The sequence below is a fragment of the Lactuca serriola genome, chromosome 7, assembly GCF_051521515.1.
Source record: "Lactuca serriola cultivar US96UC23 chromosome 7, Lser_US96UC23_V15, whole genome shotgun sequence".
Lineage (NCBI taxonomy): Eukaryota > Viridiplantae > Streptophyta > Magnoliopsida > Asterales > Asteraceae > Lactuca > Lactuca serriola.
In genome coordinates, this window is record NC_136414.1 from 203,028,351 (window position 1) to 203,049,335 (window position 20,985).

Sequence of the window (20,985 nt, forward strand, 5' to 3'; positions counted from 1 at the left end):
GTCAAAGGGTACTCTTTTTTCTCTCTCTAGAATAATCACACTCTCTCTCATGGTTTTAATATTTTATTTATTTATTTATTGAAACAGAATGGAAATGGTTTTATTGTTAGTGGTGTACATTGCATATGTATACAATGCAGGTAGTTTAGTAGGCTACATTCTTCTAAGTGTTAGCACTTGGTTTATGGCCATTTCATGGCGTTTTGCTCCTTATTTGTTCAATCCATCCGGTTTCAAGTGGCAAAAGTGAGTTTATTTTTTCTTTTTATAATTTATGACATCATCTTTATATTTTATACTTTTTTTTGTTTTCCATTTTTAGGACGGTAGAGGACTTCAGAGACCGGACAAATTAGCTCTTCTATAGAGGTGAAATTAGTGTTAAAGGAGAAGAAAGTTGGGAAGCTTGGTGAGATGAAGAATTGGTATTACAATTTTTAAAAAATATCCTTGTTTTTCCATTACCATGTATTTATATATAATTCTTAATTATGATAAAATGTGATTCTTTTGTAGTCTCATATTCGAAGAAGGGTTATGGAGACGATTTTGAGCCTACGGTTATTCATATTCGAATATGGTGTTGTTTACAAATTGGATGTGCAAGATTCAAATACATCATTATCCGTAAGAATTTGAATTTCAAAATCTAGACAAGTCCCATCTTTTTCAAAGAGTTATATATGCTTTATTATAATCTTATTTGTGTTTTAATAATCTTTTATCATGTTTTGTAATTCAATAATTTTTACCCTACATCATATTCACATATAACACAAAAACAATTAACTACAAAAGTGGTCCCTTTGTGGAAAAGGTTTCAATTCTGGACTAAACACGATAAAAATCCAAAACGAAGGGAAGATTTTTGTAAATTCATAAGAAAATTTATTCTATTTCTATAAACCAACCAAACATAACGAATCTTTCCATTCCTACATGTGTACGGATGTTTCTAATGTTTCTTGGTTTCGAAGAAATTTTGCACAAGTAAAATGTACCAATGCCTACAATAACCTTCTCATGGCATGTTAGTTTTATATAATTTTCTTTTTAATTCTTATTGTGTTTTACTAAACTATTTCCATTTTACAAAGTGTTGAAGAAGCAGAGTGTGAAAGGGCATATGGGTTGGCTAGTGATCTCTATGTGTCAATCTTTGATCGTACAAAGGCCACCTGAGTAAGTATGATTCATTATTTTCTTTGATTTTTATATAAACCAATGTACAAGCCTTTATAAAATCGTCTCTCAAATCACTATAGGTTGCAATGAGAGAAGCACATGAAGAGGTTGTGCAAAAGGCGATGTCCATTTATAACGCCATTTCAGTGGGATTTGGTTCTGCTAGACAAAAATACGAAAAAAAATTCATATGTTTTTGAAAAAGGCTTTTGAGGTAATTTTTTTGTGCTTTACATCATTTATAATATTTAACGGTCAAATTTCTTGTTTAATCATTCGTTCTTGTGTTTACTGGTTATATTGAAATATTGTAGGATCATAAAAAGAAAGACTTATGTCTCAAACCAAATTACCTTAGTTGAGATGCAACACGGACAATATGAGGATATTCAACAGAAAAATATAAGGATGGTCAACAAGAGAACGTGGAGTTTCAACAGAAAAATATGGATGTTCAAGCAAAGTTTGAACAACTTGCACAAGCTTTGAATGAGTAGGTTAAAACTTTTATTAATTAATGATAGAATATTATGTATCGAATAATATTTTATATTTAATTAGTAGCCACTTTTGATTTTGAAATATGTATCTTTTGATATATTGGATATTTTTTTTAGTTTCTATAGAAATACTCTTTTACTTGTGGTTTTATATTAATTGCATTTTTATAAATTGATATAATAGTCTAATTGAATAATCAAAATTTATTGAATAATGGTATGGAAAAATTGCCACGGAATTTGCTACGGAATTAGTTATGTAAAAATTGCTATGGAAATTGCTACATAAAAGTTGATATGGAATTTGCTACGGAAACGTTGCTACGAAATTAGTTACGGAAAAATTGCTATGGAATTTGCTACGGAAAAGTTGCTACGAAATTTGCTACGGAAATATTGCTACGAAATTAGTTATGGAAAAATTGTTATGGAATTTGCTATGGAAAAGTTGCTACGGAAACATTGCAACGGAATTTGTTACGGAAAAATTGTTATCGATTTTGCTACGAAAATGCTATGGAACTCAATTTACAATGGAATATATGTCGTAGAAACCGTCATAGCAAAATTGCTACGGAATTATAATTCCGTAGCTAAACAATTTGCTACAAGAAATAAAGTTACGGAGTCTAATTGAAATTTTGCGTAACAAATTTCGTAATTATTCAGCTTTAGCTACAGAATTTCAGTTTTGGCTACGAAATTTTCCGTAGCTAAATAGAAATTTTCTTGTAGTGGATAAGCATGACAAATGGAAGACTTATTTGACGAACATGCAATAAAGTGTTATGTAACTGGAGAAACTAAAAAGTAGATTATCATGGGTGTTAATCGAGGTCGTTAACTCGCCAAAAAAAAACCTTAAAATCCTTTCAATAATTAGTCGATTGTATTACTTGATCTCTTATTAATAATGAGTTCTTGGCCGCCCACTGCTCATTTGATTGCTAATAGAATTATAATCTTATATAAACATAACAAATATAAGAGTAATGATGGGTGGTCGTGGTAAAGTGATAAATAATTTTGTTGAACGAACCAAGATACGACACCAAAATCGACACGAAAATAAACGGGTTCGGGCTGAGATTTTTTGACCTGTTGACCCGCTAAAATAAACGGGTTGTGTTTGGTTTAGTAATTGGATTCGCAGGTCAATCCGTATAAGGTTTTTTATCTTTTAAAGAGTATTACAATTTTAAAGCAAGCTAGCGCAAATGGTTCATCATTTGGTGGTTCACCGTATAATATATTATATACTATATTAAAAGTCGTGGCTTCTGGCCTCTGCTATCTAAATAGATTAAATCCGAACCACCCATCAATGCTTTTGAATCCGACTACCGATTGAATCCGACCCACCCATTGATCCCCTGCTCCTGTAACCAACCAAATTCCGGTTTCTTCCCCAAAAAATTACGACTAGGGGTGCAAACGAGCTGAGCCGAGCCCGAGCCTGGTCAGGCTCGGCTCGGGCTCATTTAAGTTATACGAGGCTCGAGCTCGAGCTCGGCTCGATTCGAGCTTTCTTTTACTGAGCTCGGCTCGAGCTCGTCAAGAATTATACAAGCTCGGCTTGGGCTCGGGCTCGGCTCGTTTGTCGTTTGGTGTGCCTAAATAAGCTTAAGTTCGCCTCAAGCTCGTTTACTAATACCCGGAATCGATAATTTCCCAAATATGTTTTTATTTTAATATAAGAAAATAATAATAAATTATATTATATAAAGGCTCGTTTAGGCTCGTGAGCCTAATCGAGCTTAGTGACATAGGCTCGAGCTCGAGCTCGTTTAATAAACGAGCTTAATATTAAGCTCGAGCTCGGCTCGGGCTCGTTTAAAACCGGCTTCAAGTCGGTCTTTTAACGAGCCGATCCCGAGTAGCTCGCGAGTAGCTTGGCTCGTTTGCACCCCTAATTACGACCAGCAATCCAGAAAGAACCACCCATCAATGCTTTCGAATCCAACTACCGACTGAATCCGACCCACCCATTGATTCCCTTTTCCTGTAACCAACCAAATTCCGGTTTCTTCCCCAAAAAATTACGACCAGCAATCCAGAAATGGCCAAATCTACCCTCCATCTCATGGTATCATTGATTCTCATTCTCTTCCTATCTATAAACCCTACGTTCTCATCGTATCCTTGATTCTCTTCGTCTTGCTATCTGTAACCCCTTCGTTGAAGATCGCATTTACGGACTCTGTGTCTAAATACAACCGGTAAGGATGTTCCTATATCTACTGTATTTCATCATTCCATCTCAGATTTATATTGCACTTTTTTTTAATCTTTATTCCTTCTACTGGATCCTCGAATGCATTGTTTGAATAGAAAAATAAGATTGTTTCGAATGCATTTTTTTATCTTCATCTTCTTTCTTCTGGATATTACGCATCCTTTTGATCTTCATCTACCTTTATCATGCATTTTTTTATCTTCATCTTCTTTTTTCTAAATATTAAACATCTTTTTGATCTTCATCTCCTGCTGTTTTCCTCAACCAGTAAAAGGAATGATCATAATTTCTTCTTTAACGACTCCCATAAGATATCAACGTCTTCCAGTGTATATGAACAATTAGCAATTACAACTTCGTAATACCAGCCGATGAAATGGTTTAATTTCAGATTAAAGTAAACAACAATTACTAACCTAAACAGCAAAAACAAATTATGGGTTCTACTGAACTACAATTCCAACCTTTTGCAATGGTATAATGGAATCAGAGAATAAATAGAATGGTCCATTTCATTGGAATTAACAATTCCATCCTTCACTGATTGCATTATAATAAACACTAATATCACAACATGTAATAGGTTGAGGACCCAATAAGTAATCAAAAAAGGCAAAAGCAATAATTCTGCATGATGCCACTGTATAATCCTCTCCACATACCACCATTTAAGATGCACATACAACTCTTCACTAATAACACCTGCTAACAAATTGTTCTTATGTTGGACCCCACCACCATAAGCAAACTAAGAAGATTGGTCGTTCAATTGAAGGGTAGAATGGGAACCACAACCGAGTCTTATGCCGACCAGACCCAGGCCTTACCTGAAAGAATTTTTAAAATCGTTTGGTTTGACTAGTCAAACTTTATTTGGTCAAAATCATGAGTGAATAGTCAATTCCCTAAGAGAGAATTTTGATGTTACTCATAATAGAATTTATGAAATTTATGAAGAGTTTTGATTGAAACTTCAGTCTATATAAAATCAAAATATTACAAATCGTTTACAAAATGGAAAGATAATAGAATCACAAGTGATGAGATTTCCACTGATTTTCAAATTCAAACCTTTTGCATGTTATTGAATAACACTTTATATTAAGGGCTTTTTGCAAAGACCTAATTTTGTTGTTTGAGATTTTTGGTGATGAGATATTAAAATTAATTGAATATCTTTTTTTTAGCTTGCATATATTGTCAAGAAGTAGGATCTGATTTTTTTTTTTTAATTTATTTATAACAATCCAATAGAAATTTGATTGCAAATCAGCTTCATAACTAAGGATTGAATCATCTTCCTGGATTATTCAACAAAAGAGTGAAGGCATTTAGCGTTGACTAAGGTAAGTTTTTACCCTTTTCCTTTTGGGTGTTTTTCCCTGTTTTTGTATACAATAATTTATGTTGTGCGCGTTTTGAATTATTCTACTTATTGTTGTTTCCTTAAGATAGTTTTTTTTTCTTTCTATCACTGTTTGTTCTGTCTCCTTCTGCATGAGTGTTGCCTTTTACGTTAATGTCTTCTAACAAACGGAAAAGAAGTTCTACCTCTGTTGCGTCGACATCAGGCCGCTCAAGGAGGATTTCATTTCCCATTGATGTTGATGTACTACCTGTTTATTATGACTGTGGTGATTGCTCTTGTGTATGCGATTTCTGTGGTGCTTTATTTTGGTTTATCGAAAGAGTTCTTTGATATTCTCGAGTTAATCACCCACGTTATACTCATTGTTGTCGATCGGGTGATGTTGTTCTTCCAAATCCTATTACTCCGCCAAATGTGTTGTCTTGGTTTTTTGAAGATGATAGTTTTATGCGCAATGTCAAAGCATATAATTCCATGTTTTCTATGACATCTTTTGGTGCAAAGGTGGATGAAGAAATTAATAAAAGTCATGCTCCATACGTCTTTAAGGTATCTGGTCAGATTTCCCATTGGATTGGGTCTCTTTATCCACAAGATGGTGGCCCCCCACGTTTTTTACAGTTATATATGTGTGATATTGAGAATGAGGTTGTTAATCGAATTCGTGCTTTTCGTGAAGACAACAACGTGGTTTTATCTGCAGATATTGTTGCTTATCTAAGTGACATGTTAACTGCAAACAACGAATATGTACGTACTTTTAAGACAGCAAAAGAAATTTCGCAGTCTATGAGTTTGGATTCGTATGCAGTTCGTCTATTTAACACTATTCCTGATAGGAGATATGGTCCCCCGGTTGCCGGTACTTTGGGTTGCATCGTTTGTGGAGATGATGTTGGTGGCGCCTCCTATGATGTTGTCATATACTCAAAGACAGGTTTACCTCAACGTATAAGTAAATTACATCCAAGTTACATGCCTTTGATGTATCCCCTATTATTTCTGTACGCTGAACCAGGTTGGTCTCCGCAATTACAGATACACAATCAATCTTCTGGTCAGGATAAGAACCTGACAAATAATATGTTCTACAGCTATCAGATTCATGATCGTTTAGGTGTTTACTCGCTTTTATTACGTGGTCGGCGCCTATTTCAGCAGTATTTAGTTGATGCTTATACATTTATTGAACAGTCAAGGCTAGATTACATTGAACATCATCAACAACAACTTCGTTCTGAGTATGTTACTGACATTTATGATGCTTTGTCTAGAGGTGATACTGATACACCGGTCATAGGAAGGTGTGTGTTTCTCCCCGCATCATTCGTAGGAGGACCTAGATACATGTATAAGCATTATCAGGATGCGTTGGCGATATGTAGGGTTCATGGTAAACCGCAATACTTCATTACTTTTACCTGTAATGTAAAGTGGCCTGAATATAGGCGATATACAAGTACTATTGGTCAAGGTAATATTCAAGATAGACCTGACATTATTGCTCGAGTTTTCCGAATTAAAGTTGATGCTTTAGTTGACTTCCTCAAGGAAGATAAAACTTTCGGTGATGTTGATGCACGTAAGTTGTTCATCTTTACTGGCATTTTTATATAATTTGCTCTTGAATAATGTCATTGTTTAATATATATATTTTCCAAATTATTACTATTTGTTTCCAGATCTTTACACTATAGAATTTCAGAAGCGGGGTCTTCCCCATTGTCATTTGCTTCATTGGGTTGCATCGCCGTTTAAAATATATGAACCCGCGGATGTTGACAAATATATTACAGCGGAATTGCCCGATCCTACAACCGAGGTTGCATTATATCGGACAGTAACCACCTGCATGTTACATGGTCCTTGTGGTCTGTTAAATATGGGTGCTCCATGTATGCGAGATAATAAGTGTAGTAAGCGTTTTCCAAAAGCCTTCATGTCGTCTACAACATTTGATGATAACGGATATGTTCATTATAGGCGACATGTTGGGGTATGTCATGTACTCAAAAATGGCATAAAAGTTGATAATGGATACGTGGTACCCTACAATAAGCGATTATGCACCCGTTTTGATGCACATATAAACGTTGAACATTGTGGATAGAATATGATGATAAAGTATCTATTCAAGTATGTTTCAAAGGGTGTTGATCGTGTCCAGTTTGTCCTACAACGATCTGAATCGACTGTTGAAATTGCTTCTTCCAGCAATTTGCCTTTTGTCAATGAAATTAACACTTTTTTAGACGGTCGTTACATATGTCCTCATGAAGCTGCCTGGAGAATTTTAAACTTCCCAATTCATGAATGTGATCCAGCTGTGCAAGTTTTAGCTATTCATTTGGATGGTATGCAGACAACTATTTTTAATGGGAATACACAACTAAGCTTGGTGGTCAACAATCCTACTTTTGCTGTAACAACATTAACAGAATGGATGAACAACAACCACATAGATATTCGAGGAGTCAATTTAACATATTTAGATTATCCTACCAAATTCCGTTGGAATGCCTCATCTAAAAGATGGAGCCACAGATTTAAAGCAAATAGTACATCAATTGGGAGACTCGCATATGTGCACCCAACAGCAGGAGAGTTGTTTTACCTTAGGATTCTATTATGTCACCAGAAAGGTGCATATCATATGATGATATTCGTACTGTACACAGAATTACACACTCTACTTTTTGTGCGGCTTGTGAGGCTTTGGGTTTAACCGGTGATGATCGGGAATGGTTAGCAGCTTTTACTGAGGCATCTTCTTGGGCTACCGCAAGTGAAATGCAGTCTCTTTTTTGTCATTTGCTTCTATTTTGTGATGTAGGTAGTCCATTTCTCTTATGGGAATCTGCAAAATCCAAAATGGGGGATGACATTCATCGTGAATTAACTTTAGAGTCTCCTACTCCCGAGTTAAATTTACACGATGACATTGTAGAACAACAAATACTTCTGGAAATTCAGAAATTGTTACTTGCGTCTACACCATCTAGATCCCTTGCAGATTTTGGCTTACCTTTGCCTTCACCGTCGCTCCTTGCTGTACTTAGAAATCGACTCCTCCTTGAAGAAACAAACTATGACAAAGAATCACTGCTTCTCAGCATGCATCTATGGTTTTACAGCTAAATCCAGATCAAATTAGAATATATGAGGATATTGTAAATGCTGAACAAAACCAAAAACAACTACTTTTTTTTGTATATGGACACGGTGGCACCGGAAAAACATATCTATGGACTACCATACTGTCATACTTCAGATCTATAGGAAAAATAGTGCTAGCTGTCGCAGCCTCAGGTATCGCATCCCTACTGCTACCTTCAGGACGCACTGCATATTCTAGATATAATTCCAACAGAACTTACAGATAGATCATGTTGCAATATTAAAAAGAATACCCAACTTGCGGAGCTGTTGAAAAAGACTTCAATGATTATATGGGATGAAGCTCCAATGAGTGATCGGCGATGCTTTGAATCTTTGGATCGATCGTTGAAAGATGTACTCGAAAATAACAAATGTCATTTTGGTGGAATGTCAATGTTGTTAGGCGGTGATTTCCATCAAACACTTCCCGTTCAACCAAAAAACACAAATTAACAAATTATAGCCCTAACTTTACCTAACTCATATTTATGGCCTCATTTTACCGTTTACAAGTTACACTACAATATGCGTCTATCTAATGCAGATAATACAACTATTCCTTCTTATTCCTTATCTGAATTTGCTTCTTGGCTCCTTGATATTGGAAATGGAAATATTGGCGTTCCAGATGCAACCGATCCAGAAAACACAAAAGTTATAGATATACCTCCCAAATTTATCATTGACACAACGAAAGGACTTCAATTACTTATAGATTTTGTATATGGAAGTGAAATATTGGCTAACCCATCACCTGAAAATTTATTAGATAGAGCCATTATTTTTCCGAAAAATGAAACCGCAGATAAGGTGAATGCTTTCATCTCACTGAAGAATACAGGTCATCAAATTGTGTATAACAGTTGTGATTCAGTCATCTTGCATACACAAGACACAATCGAATTAGACACCTTATATCCACAAGAATATCTTAATAAATTAGAATTTTCGGGGGTTCCAACACATGAATTGCTTTTGAAAATTAATACTCCCATCATGCTTTTAAGGAACATCAACCAAAAAGAAGGTTTATGTAACGGGACAAGACTAATTGTCTCCCAATTATTGCCATTCGTTATCGAGGCCTTTATTATAACAGGAACTTCTGTAGGAAAGCGGGTGTATATTCCAAGAATCAAATTTGTACACAACACTTCCGATTTGCCTTTCATTTTCACCCGAAAACAATTTCTAGTCAAAGTATGTTATGCAATGACTATTAACAAAAGCCATGGACAATCTCTAAAGAAAGTTGGGTTATATTTACCACAATCCGTTTTCACGCATGGGCAACTATATGTAGCATTGTCAAGAGCTACCTCACCACAGTCAATTAAAATTCTCTTGGATCCTGAATGTGATATACCCGCAAATACCACCAGAAATGTCATCTTTAAAGATTTGCTAGCAAAAATTGATATGCACGAGGTTTGCATATCATCCATGATTTTAAAATCTTAAATTGTACTAAATTGAATTACATACATGTCACATATATCTATACTACATCTCTAAATTAACAATATGGTAGAGTATACTAACTATATTTCATGTTTACACAGTCACAAAATCATGTCACTCGAAATGGATAGAATTTCAAACCTACGCACCGGATGCATGGGAAAAATGATACAGGTGCGCGTGCTGCAGAAATGGAAGCCTAACTTCAGAAAAAACGAAACATGGTTCATCATCATAGATAAAAATGTAAGTAATACTGAAAGTCAATATATTCTTTTACACTATATTACTTTGAAAAATATAAGCTATAATCTTATGCATACATTAGGGGGATGCAATTCAAGTACTTGGACAAAGAGCCGATCAATCATATGTTGAGTCTTCACTACTTGTCTCCCAATGTTACCAAATTAAAGACTATACATGCACTAACATTGATCCATATCAAAAATTCATTTCCAACCCATTCCAAATAAATGTTGGTGCTGCATCAACGATTGAGGAAATACCAGATGACGATAGCATTCCAAGAACAAACTTCCACTTCTATTCAAGATCACACCTAAATACTATTGCCGACAAAAATATCGAGTATCCAGGTATAAAATCCTACATTATATATTCATATAAAGATTTATAGATACCTTCATATTGCCATCTATTTACCTAATTAACATTAAGATTTTAATGAGTATTACTACACAGATTTTATTGGAGCTTTCATTAATATAAAAGACTGTAATAAAAAAGATGGAGAACCTTTCGTAAGTATGACATTAACAGATGAAAAGTAAGTTATAAATACTAGATATATTACATATATCACACTAGCTAATTATGCACTTATATGTTCATTAATATTGATAATAGTGCTGAAGACATGCCAATAATTCTGTGGAAGGAGTGCATAGAATCTACAGACAAGTTCAACGGAAAAGAATTGACATCACACTCCAATCCAGTAGTCGTTGCCCTTACCAATATGAAAGCCACATTGTACACAGGTCAGTTCTAGATTTTACCTACATGCACTATAATTTTTACGGTTTCCTATTTCCAACTCATAATTATCTATTCCACAGCAAGTTTGAAACTAACATCTACTAGCGCAACACATATGTATGTAAACCCTGAGATAGCAGAAACACGATCTCTAATCCACAGGTCATATCCATTCATAACAACACAAATAATATATATGTAGAACCATATACAACCACTAACTCAATAAATAAAAGCAGATTCCAAGGACAATTACCTGCAACATCCACCCCATCTGCTATACCAACAACTTTACAACAATTCAACAGTCTGGAACACTCTCATATTGTGGTAAGCTACATGACTTTAACATTTCCTAATATTACTAATTGCTACAATCAACATATGCTAACAAAAAATGAATACATACGTAGGGAAAAACATATGTTGTAAAAGCAACAATTTCTGACTTCACTTTTAGCGATACCTGGTATTATGTCCGGTGTCCCAAATGTGCACGATCAATATTCAAGAAAGGTGACGAGTGGTTCTGTACAACTCATGGAACTGCCAATCAACCAAATTTCCAGTATACACCTACATTAACTTACATTTTCCTTACTATTCTTAAAAACAACAATGTAACTATATTTGCACATGCAGCTACAAAATCGCAGCAGTTATCGCAGATGCAACAAACTCTACAACCATCTTCATGTCTGATGATGCCACACGTAGCCTCACAAATACATCCGTGCAAGAAATGCTTAACAAGCACCCCGATGACACCAAAAAAGTTCTACCCTCAACAATTGAACAACTTAAAGGCTCAACAAGAAATATGTTTATAGAGTGCAGCAAATCATCCAGTTCCAACAACATCCTTCCTATAATCACCAAATTAACTACGTGTGAAATTTTAGAAAACCCAGCCATATCACCGCTAACAACAACAGTAACGCCAACAACAACAAAACACACCGGAATCAACAACAAAGACGAGACGACACCTAAAAAATCACGCAAAACTGGTAAACGCCTACCACTCGGCCCTACAGGTAAGATTTATAAAAACTTATATATTTATACAAACATTATATGACAACACTCTCTTTACTGTGCAGTTGATGTTCCAAAAACCTCGCCTCAGAAACAGAAAAAAAAAACAAGGAACAAGGATAAACATAATCTCAAATGTAACCCTCAAACACCCAAGCACAACCCACTACATTGTTAATATCTTATCTACACATCCAAGGACATGTATTTTATCTTTTCAAACATCTATGTATATAAACGAAACAAACAATAAGGATGGTGTTAAACTATGTTAAAACAATTGTATCTTATGTATAACTGACAACCATGGTGGTAAACTATGTTAAAACACTTGTATCTTATGTATGTCATATAATTCGCTTAGCTATAATAACCCTCACGTCCACTTCCACCATATGCTTTTACACACAAGACCCATCACATATAAAAAATATAAATTATCTTTATTACATGCTTAACATCCACTTACCATAAACCAACCAGAATCCTACCTCTACATAATTTATCTCTAATAATATCATCTACCACACATTTACATCATGAATAAAAATAGAACCATTATTCCACAAATCGAAGCAACGCTAAACAAAAGCCAATACACAATGCATCTAAAAAATGATGTAGGCTACTAACATAAATCCCTTTTACTCACATTACATGGAAAATGGCGCATGAAACTGCAACATAAATATGTCTCGGGGCGAAGCCCGGGTAATACACCTAGTTTGATTTAAGTTATGTGACTGCTTATCAGCTTATGTGTATCGTGTTCCCTAAATCAACTAGTCATCATTATTACGTTAATAATATATGGGTTCATGGATCAATCGCCAACGTGAATCTGATGAACGAAACCAAATATAACCCACGAACTCGTGAACTTGTATAAATAAACGGGTTAGACGGGTCGTGTCCGGGTTAGTGTTTCCAACCTGCGTCACGAACAATTTTACTGGTCGTGTACATGTTGATGCTTTTTGACAGGGGCGGATTTAGGGGGGTTCTGGGGTGACATCGGCAACCCCTAACTTTTCCGGCCGTAGTGGAAAAATTTTCGAACTTTTTAAAAAAAATTATTTTTTCTACTATTGTGCAACCCCTAACTTTCACGTGCAACCCCTACTATGAAATCCTGCGTCCGCCTTTGCTTTCTGACCCACCGATCCAAACCTGACACGATTGCCACCCTCATCTTGTACCATTAACATTGATATACTTCTGAAATCCAAAATCCGAAATAGCCTCATCTCATACTTATGGTTATTTCGAAAAAAAAATACCTGCATCCATATTGATCATTTTTATGAATGTCCTTAAAAATTCCTACGATTTCAGATTAATTGGCTAAATATTTCTTTATAAGTTGAAAAGATATTGCATATTTTGTAAAATTGTTACATACTTACATAATTGAAAAAACCAGTGATGCATAAATAATTACTTAACGCAGTTCCTTTAATTTTTTTTTTTTTTTTAATATGAGATATGAAAGTTTAATATATATCAATCGAAGGCAAACGGGCAGTAAGCTGCGCCGGTAGCTCTTTCTGAATGTCAAACACACAATACGACACCTCGTTTGGTTATTTTTTTTCAAAACTCAAGTGGCAATTTTCGTAATATTTGGTCCACCATTGGTCTCTTTTGCATTGCGTTTGTTAAAAGTTAAAACCCACGTCCCTGCACCTTTCCACATTCGGCTTACTCTCTCTCTCTCTAGTTTTCTGTGAGAGAAAACATCTGTAACAATGGCGGAAATTGTACGGAAGCATGGACATCGTATGTCGATGAATAGACGCGATGAAGTTGGAAAAGAAAAATGGGCGAAGCATTACTCTTCGAATCACCAGATACTGTTAGTTGGAGAAGGAGATTTCTCCTTTTCTCTGAGTCTGGCGATGTCATTTGGCTCTGCCTCAAACATTGTCGCCACTTCTCTCGACTCTTATGGTAATCAATCCTTACTGCTTTTATCATCTATTAAATCGCCGTTTCCAATCCTAAAAAGTCAATAAGTTTCCATAATCAGCTTGATGCATTATATTTGTTAAGATTGTAGGCCTATTTTTACTTTTTTTTTTGATGCCGTTCCTCCATGGTTAATGCTGAAAGCGTATATTGACTGTGATAAATTTGATCCTTTATATATGTGTTAAACATTTAGTTATTTCTTTGTATCAAGCTCTTTGAAAGTTCTGATTTCAAAGTTTTCAACCCATTTGTATAAAGATGGGTTCATTATGTTATTTGTATCAGATTATTTTGGAAGTTCATTTACGTTACATTTTAGTGGTTTATAAATAATGGATGAGTAAAACTAAGTTTAATGATTTGGTATAGATATGAATAGTGTAAAACTCTTTTGATGTTCACCGTATATCCACACTGTTCATTGTAGTGCAACACCTTTTTTGCAACATAAATTATTAAATTAATTGTTTAAAATAATGTTTGTAAGTTTAATATTTATTGATTTGTTATTAATTGAAATGATCCCTTTTGGGAAGCATGGTTTTCGTGGGTTTTTGGGAATGTTTTATGATTTGAGCAAATCAAACCAGTCAATCTTTTGCTTCAAATGCATAACTTAATGGTTTTGTGATTTGAGCAAAATTTGATTTTTTCCTAGATATTCTTATCAAGAAATACAATAGAGCAAAATCAAACTTGGGTATCCTGCGTTATTTTGGAGCTCAACTATTACATGGAGTTGATTCAATCAACATGAAACTTCATACCGATCTTCGAATCCGAAAGTTTGACCGAATTGTATATAATTTCCCACATGCCGGCTTCCTAGGGAAAGAAAGTGATCACTTGGTCATCATGTAAGCTTCCTTTTACTTGAAACTTTTCAAACTCATAGTAATATATATTTATCCTCAAAATTTTAAAGCTTCTTTTGCTTTACTCATAGGATGCACAAAAATTTGGTTCGTGGTTTCTTCATGAATGCAATCGACATGTTGCTTCCAAAGGGTGAAGTTCATGTAACTCACAAGACTGCTCACCCGTTTGACACATGGAATATCGAAGAACTGGCAACTCAAAGTGGTTTAACATTGATTGAATGCATCGATTTCAAGATTGAAGATTATCCTGGTTATAACAACAAAAGAGGAGATGGTAAGGATTCCGACCTTCCATTTCCTTTAGGCAAGTGTAGTACTTTCAAATTCATATTATCTTCACAAGCCATGGAATATCTAACCACTTCACACCATAGAAGAAACTCTCAACAACCTCAAGAAATTCCATTACAAACAGGAAATGCAAGAATGGATTCGAATCCTTCATCAATTATGATGAAGAGCAAGGAATGCTTTTGGATTTTTAGGGAGTATTTCAATCATGCGCGATTGACATCTGGGAAAACTGATGACTATCTTCCAAATTCTGTTAAGGACATGCTAAGAATCGGGTTTGAAAGATACAATGCAGAAAATCATGGAAAACCCTTGGATGGTTATGTAGATCTTTTAAAAGAGCTTCATAGTTTAAGTAAAGAGAGGGTCACATTCTTGCAAAGGTGGTTGATGGAAATGGATCACTATCGCTTGTAAGGTCTGATTTGATATTTACCTTCTGATTTTTGTATCAAACGCTCGTGGACATGGTTGTAATCTGTGAATCCAGGAGAAAAAAAAAAGCATGTGAACTGTGATTTCTGGCTTTTATGTTTGTTTTTTTTTAATGAAAATATATCACATGGGCACCACATCAGAAATTTATTGAAACAGAATTAAAATTTACTGATCGAAAATGTATAATCAGAAATTTAGAGCATTTTGGAGTTTCAAAATTAAGTTTTGGTATGGGATCAAGTCAAGAAGGCTATGCACTGCGTTGACAGAGAGAAAATGTTCCTTTTTTATGTTTCGCTAACCCTACGATTAGCACAGGGTATCCTTGGTGTATATTTTGGGATATTAAAAAAGTGTATTTTCCGAAAAAAAAATATATATATTTGGCACAATGAAAAGACACTTCAATAATCAATAAAAATATATATACACATTTTTTATTTGCTTTTCGAAATTCGAAAAACATAGTTTTTAGTTTAATTCATGGCTTAAATAAGTATATGCACAATCCATGGCTCAAATAGAGGTGCATAAACACCGGTTATAAGAAAACCGGTTTTAGTTATATTTAGTTCGGTTTTTTTGGAAGAGAATTTGTGTTAAAAATGGTTTTTAGAAATGGTTTTTTCGGTTAGAAAACTGGTTCAGTTCAGTTTTTTTTTAGAAAAAACGGTTTTTGGTTTAAAGAAAAACGGTTCCAAACCAGCGGGTCGGTTATTTTTATGCTATTTCTCATAAAACCGGTTTTAAAATAAACGGTTCAACAAGTGCACCTCTATGTTCAAATGATGTTGCAAAAGAGTTTTCTGGATTTAAAATCAAGTGAATTAGCATTTTGATGTCCTTGACAATAGCGATTTTTGTTTCATGTCTTGGTTTAGTTGTTATATACCATAAACGGTGAGTTCAAAATCCAAATCAGACCATTTCTCTTTCGAATTCGGTGATCATTTTGGTAATGAGAAAAAAATATTAGGATATGGTCACTTGTGAATATCTGCTATATTTACTATAGGATAGAACATATTCACCAATATTTCATTATTCAATTTGTATAGTATTAGCCTATGTATCATTTTGTTATATATTTAATTTATATGTTCCGCATTCTATATACATATACGTAATGTTGGTTTGTTTGAAAACATCCAATTCCAAAAGCAAATATGAAATTTAGTTTGAAATGTGACCTGAAACGGAAGCCAAAAACAAAATTCGATTTCGTTTTGATTTAAAGATATTGGTATTTTCACAGCCAACTGGAATATGAAGAAGGTGATTGGGATTGCATAAAATATAAAATAACTTATATTCTTCCTGTAATGATCGCTTATACACATAATTTTAATTTCTATTTGACATGAAGCTATGAACTCAAAAACAAACATGTTATTTTGATGCCCAATGCAGATAAGGTGTTTTGGGCTACAAAGAGTGACAAATGGCAAATGCCAATATCAATTAGCCGACCATTACTTTTATAAAAATGATTTGGATTTTAAGTTGGCGTTTTGGATAAATTGTTTCTTTCACGTTGTTTTTAGTAAATTCGTTAAAGTGTAACTTTTAATACATAAAATGTTTAATTTTTTTTATTTGGTTTGAAAACACTTTTAATACATAAAATGTTTAATTTTTTTTTATGTGGTTTGAAAACCAGATATGAAAATTAGCTTCAAAATTTGACCGATTAAAATATTGGTTTTCCAAAGCAAAGTCGAATACACCTAGCCATATATAGTTCGTAGTTGTGACGTTTCGTATAAAATCCTATTGTTATCTTCATTAACGTTTGTGATATCTCATATTAGCACATAGAAACAATCACATAAAACATGTGAAATGCTACAAATCTACAATTCATTCCAAAAAACATAGGAAAGCCAGGAATCAGATTTCACAGTTGTTTTTCTAGATCCCAAATATATACTAGTACTATATACGAGCACTTGGACACAAAAAAGTGTGATCCACATGAAGCAAAAAGAGAGCACAAGCTGACCTCTTAATTAATACTGATGATCAATTTCCCATAATCTGTTTCGCAAGAATACTAGCCTCCTTCTGCTTAAATTCCAAAGCTCTTCCAAATGATTTAAATAACCATCCAAGGGTTTCCCACAATCATCTGCATTGTATCTTTCAAACCCTAATCTCAGCATGTCCGGAACATTATACGGGAGAAAATAATCAGGTTCCCCAAAGGTGTATCGTGCATGATTGAAATACTCCTTGAAAATCCAAAAGCAATCACCAGTTTGCAAAGGATTCATAACAATCTGTTCATTCGCTCTTTGTAATGGAATTTCTCGAGGTTTTTGACGCAATAGTTTCAAGGGTTTTGAAGTTACTATGAATTTAAAAGTATTGCATTCCCCTAGAGGAAATGCTCCGTCGGGATTCCTACCAGCTCCTCTTTTGTTGTTGTAACCGGGATAATCTTCAATCTTGAATTCGACACATTCAATCAATGTTAAACCACTTTGAGTTGCCAATTCTTCAATATTCCATGAGTCAAACGGGCGAGCAGCCTTGTGTGTCACATGAATTTCACCGTTTGGACGCAACATGCCACTTGCGTTTCTCAAGAAACCACGTACCAAATTTCTATGCTTCCTACAATTAAAATTTACAAATTTCTTTTGAACTTATGTACGAAAAGAATGATGGATTGTTTGAAACAAGAAAAGAAGCTTACATGATGACCAAGTGATCACTTTCCTTCCCCAAAAAACCAGCATGTGGGAAATTGTATACAATCCGGTCAAACTTCCGCATTCGAAGATCCGTGTGAAGCTTCATTATGGTTGAATCAACTCCGTGTAGTATTTGAGCTCCAAACTTACACAACATTTCTAGGTTTGTTTTTGCTCTCTTGTATTTCTTCATAACAACATCTATTAATATATTAAGCCACAATCATAATTAACAGTTTTAACAATTAACACCAATACCTTACGCATTTAAAACAAAAAAATTGACTCTTTAGAGTTTAGACAAAGCAAATCAAGAGCATAAAGTTTGTAAATACTTTGAATATTCATGCTATTTTTGACTACTTTCTTATTTTAATGTTTTTAGTTTTATCCTTTCAATCATAACCAATAACATGTCCACAAATTTGATACAATCAACTAAAGGAGTGTAAAATTTGGGGTTTAACAATTGTACTACCAACGACATTCATCATTCGACGTCTTTTAATAGGTTTAAGAACTCAGTTACTTTGATGCCATATTTGGTACAACACAATATTTACGATTAACCAATATAAGTCATCAAAACTTATTATTGAATTCTTAACCCTCAAACTTTTTTCAGTGGGTTTAAGCACCGAAGTTTATTGGGGTTCTTAATTTCTTATATGTCTTCAACATAGAATGAGCGCAAGATAAATGCTTCGAGAAAAGCAAAATAAACCTTTCATTATTTACTACCGGAGAAACTCAACGAGAAAATATGCTCATATCTGCGAAATAGAATGCATCAAGTGATTATGTAAACCCTAGATTTAACAGATGATCAAAGGAGCAATGATTCATTACCATAAGAATCGAGAGAAGATGCTACGATGTTGGAAGCAAACCCAAAAAACATCGCCAAACTCAGAGAAAAAGAGAAATCTCCTTCTCCAACCAACAGTATTTGGTGGTTCGAAGAGTAATGCTTCGCCCATTTTACTTCCCCGAGTTCATCGTTTCCGTTCACCGACGTGCGCCGTTCATGCGTCCGTACAATTTCCGCCATTGTCACCGATTATTTGTCTGACAAAAAATTCTCCAGGGAGAAAGACGGGGGCGGAAAGGTGCAGGAACGTGGGTTGTATCAACTATCAACGCAAGCTATATAATTCAAAAAGGACAAACGACTGCACCAAAAATTACCAAATTGCCACTTAACATTTGAAAAGGGTAAGAACCAAATTGGCATGGCTAATGGCTTGACTACTCGGAAGGATAAATATATGATTAGGAGATACTATCATGATTAGATTGCCGCCGGTCATCGTTAGGCCGTGTCGCCATGATATAGCTATGGTTATGGTTCCAGTTAGACCCTTCGACTTTCGGAAATTACAATTTCAATTACCTAAATTATAAATATGGGATAATGTAAGAAAACTTGTATGATTTGATTTAATTGGTCCCTTGTCTTATTTTCTTGCAGTATGACGGCATAAGGTGTAAATGGTTGTGCATGGGAGAGGAGGTTTTAAAAAAGTGTAATTGTTTTTTTTTTTCTTTCTCCTTCTTCGACTGAAAAGGTCAATTTCTAAAGAAACTAATAAAGCCAACTTGGTAATTCTCTGATTAATGATCACCTATGTAGGTTTTACAATATGTTTATTAAATAGAATGAAAGACTAACAAACTAGCTAAACAAATGGATTCTAGATAAGAACATAAACTATCGGATAGGCTAAGGATTAAATAAATCCTTTACTCCCCCTCAAGATGAGCATGGAGGTTCCGAATGTTCATCTTGACATGTAGGGATTGTAGCTTATCTGAACCAAGTGGCTTTGTAAGAAGATCTGCAAGCTGATCACGAGTATGAATCCAGATTGGAGCTATATCTTTAGACTCTACTCTTTCACGAACAAAGAACCAGTCCATCTCCATGTGCTTCGTTCTCTCGTGAAAAACAGGATTGTGAGCGATGTGACGAGCTAATTGATTGTCACAGAGAAGAGATGTAGTTGTAGTGACTTTCACACGAAGTTTTGACAACCATCGAACCTATAGGATTTCACTGATGGTAGTAGCCATTGCTCAATTAACTGCCTCTGCTGAAGATCGGGAGACGATTGATTGCTTTTTGGACTTCCAAGAGACAGGAGCCCCACCCGAAAGTAACAAATAGCCCGTTCTAGAACGACGCGAATAAGGGCATCTAAGCCAATCTGAATCACTGTAAGCCACCAAATCTGGTGACCCATCTTTTGGTAGGAGGTTGCCTTTTTTGTGAATTGTTTAGGCATTTTGGTACAAATGGATGGCTGCTACATATTGGTACTATATGTAATGGATACACCCCCTTCTATATTATGTTCAATCTTTTATAATTTATACCATTCACTAATTGTTTCTGTAAATTCATACCAATTACCATTTTAATTAAACTTGTACTACAAATTCATACCAATTACACTTGTAATGGATACATATTGGTAGTATATAATTAAACTTGTACTACAAATTCATAACAATTACAATTTTAATTCAATTTACTCCAAATTCATACCACTTGTTACATTTACTGAAATTACAATTATTACCATTCACCAATTGTTACCATTTAACAGCTTCTACTCCAAATTCATACCACTTACCATTTTTTGTACTTCAAATTCCTTTTACTGAAATTAATCATACAACATTGCAATTAACATCCATTTACTACAATACCAACTTGTACTCCAAATTCCATTTACTGAAATTAATCATATAC

The 20,985-nt window shown here is 34.5% G+C and overlaps 4 protein-coding genes and 1 long non-coding RNA gene across 6 annotated transcripts; 4 read left to right on the forward strand and 1 right to left on the reverse strand.

The window, feature by feature from the left end:
- Positions 1-403: 403 nt before the first annotated feature.
- On the forward strand, positions 404-1,316 carry LOC145062912 (uncharacterized). Of its 2 annotated transcripts, XR_013687766.1 has the most exons (4): positions 404-425; positions 531-627; positions 1,098-1,182; positions 1,266-1,316. It is a non-coding gene; the product is annotated as an uncharacterized LOC145062912 (long non-coding RNA). The 2 variants fall into 2 exon arrangements; XR_013687765.1 differs by lacking the exon at positions 404-425 and having other exon boundaries at positions 454-627.
- A 4,230-nt stretch (positions 1,317-5,546) lies between these two features.
- Positions 5,547-8,428, forward strand: LOC145064728 (uncharacterized). Its single transcript, XM_079012109.1, has 6 exons — positions 5,547-5,666; positions 5,795-6,872; positions 6,973-7,286; positions 7,401-7,894; positions 7,969-8,075; positions 8,124-8,428. The coding sequence occupies exons 1-6, from the start codon at positions 5,547-5,549 to the stop codon at positions 8,426-8,428; spliced, it is 2,418 nt and encodes an 805-aa protein (XP_078868235.1).
- Positions 8,429-8,974: 546 nt separating this feature from the next.
- Positions 8,975-9,910, forward strand: LOC145064730 (uncharacterized). Its single transcript, XM_079012110.1, has one exon. It carries the CDS (start codon positions 8,975-8,977, stop codon positions 9,908-9,910), a length of 936 nt encoding a protein of 311 aa, XP_078868236.1.
- A 3,760-nt stretch (positions 9,911-13,670) lies between these two features.
- Positions 13,671-15,625, forward strand: LOC145064731 (uncharacterized protein At4g26485-like). Its single transcript, XM_079012111.1, has 3 exons — positions 13,671-13,900; positions 14,580-14,778; positions 14,868-15,625. Exons 1-3 carry the CDS (start codon positions 13,699-13,701, stop codon positions 15,511-15,513), a joined length of 1,047 nt encoding a protein of 348 aa, XP_078868237.1. The 5' UTR covers positions 13,671-13,698; the 3' UTR covers positions 15,514-15,625.
- A 1,745-nt stretch (positions 15,626-17,370) lies between these two features.
- LOC145062644 (uncharacterized protein At4g26485-like) lies at positions 17,371-19,488 on the reverse strand. The gene is made up of 3 exons (XM_079010225.1): positions 19,080-19,488; positions 18,233-18,431; positions 17,371-18,150 (listed from the first exon to the last, which is right to left on the reverse strand). The coding sequence occupies exons 1-3, from the start codon at positions 19,279-19,281 to the stop codon at positions 17,544-17,546; spliced, it is 1,008 nt and encodes a 335-aa protein (XP_078866351.1). The 5' UTR covers positions 19,282-19,488; the 3' UTR covers positions 17,371-17,543.
- Between the last annotated feature and the right edge of the window lie 1,497 nt (positions 19,489-20,985).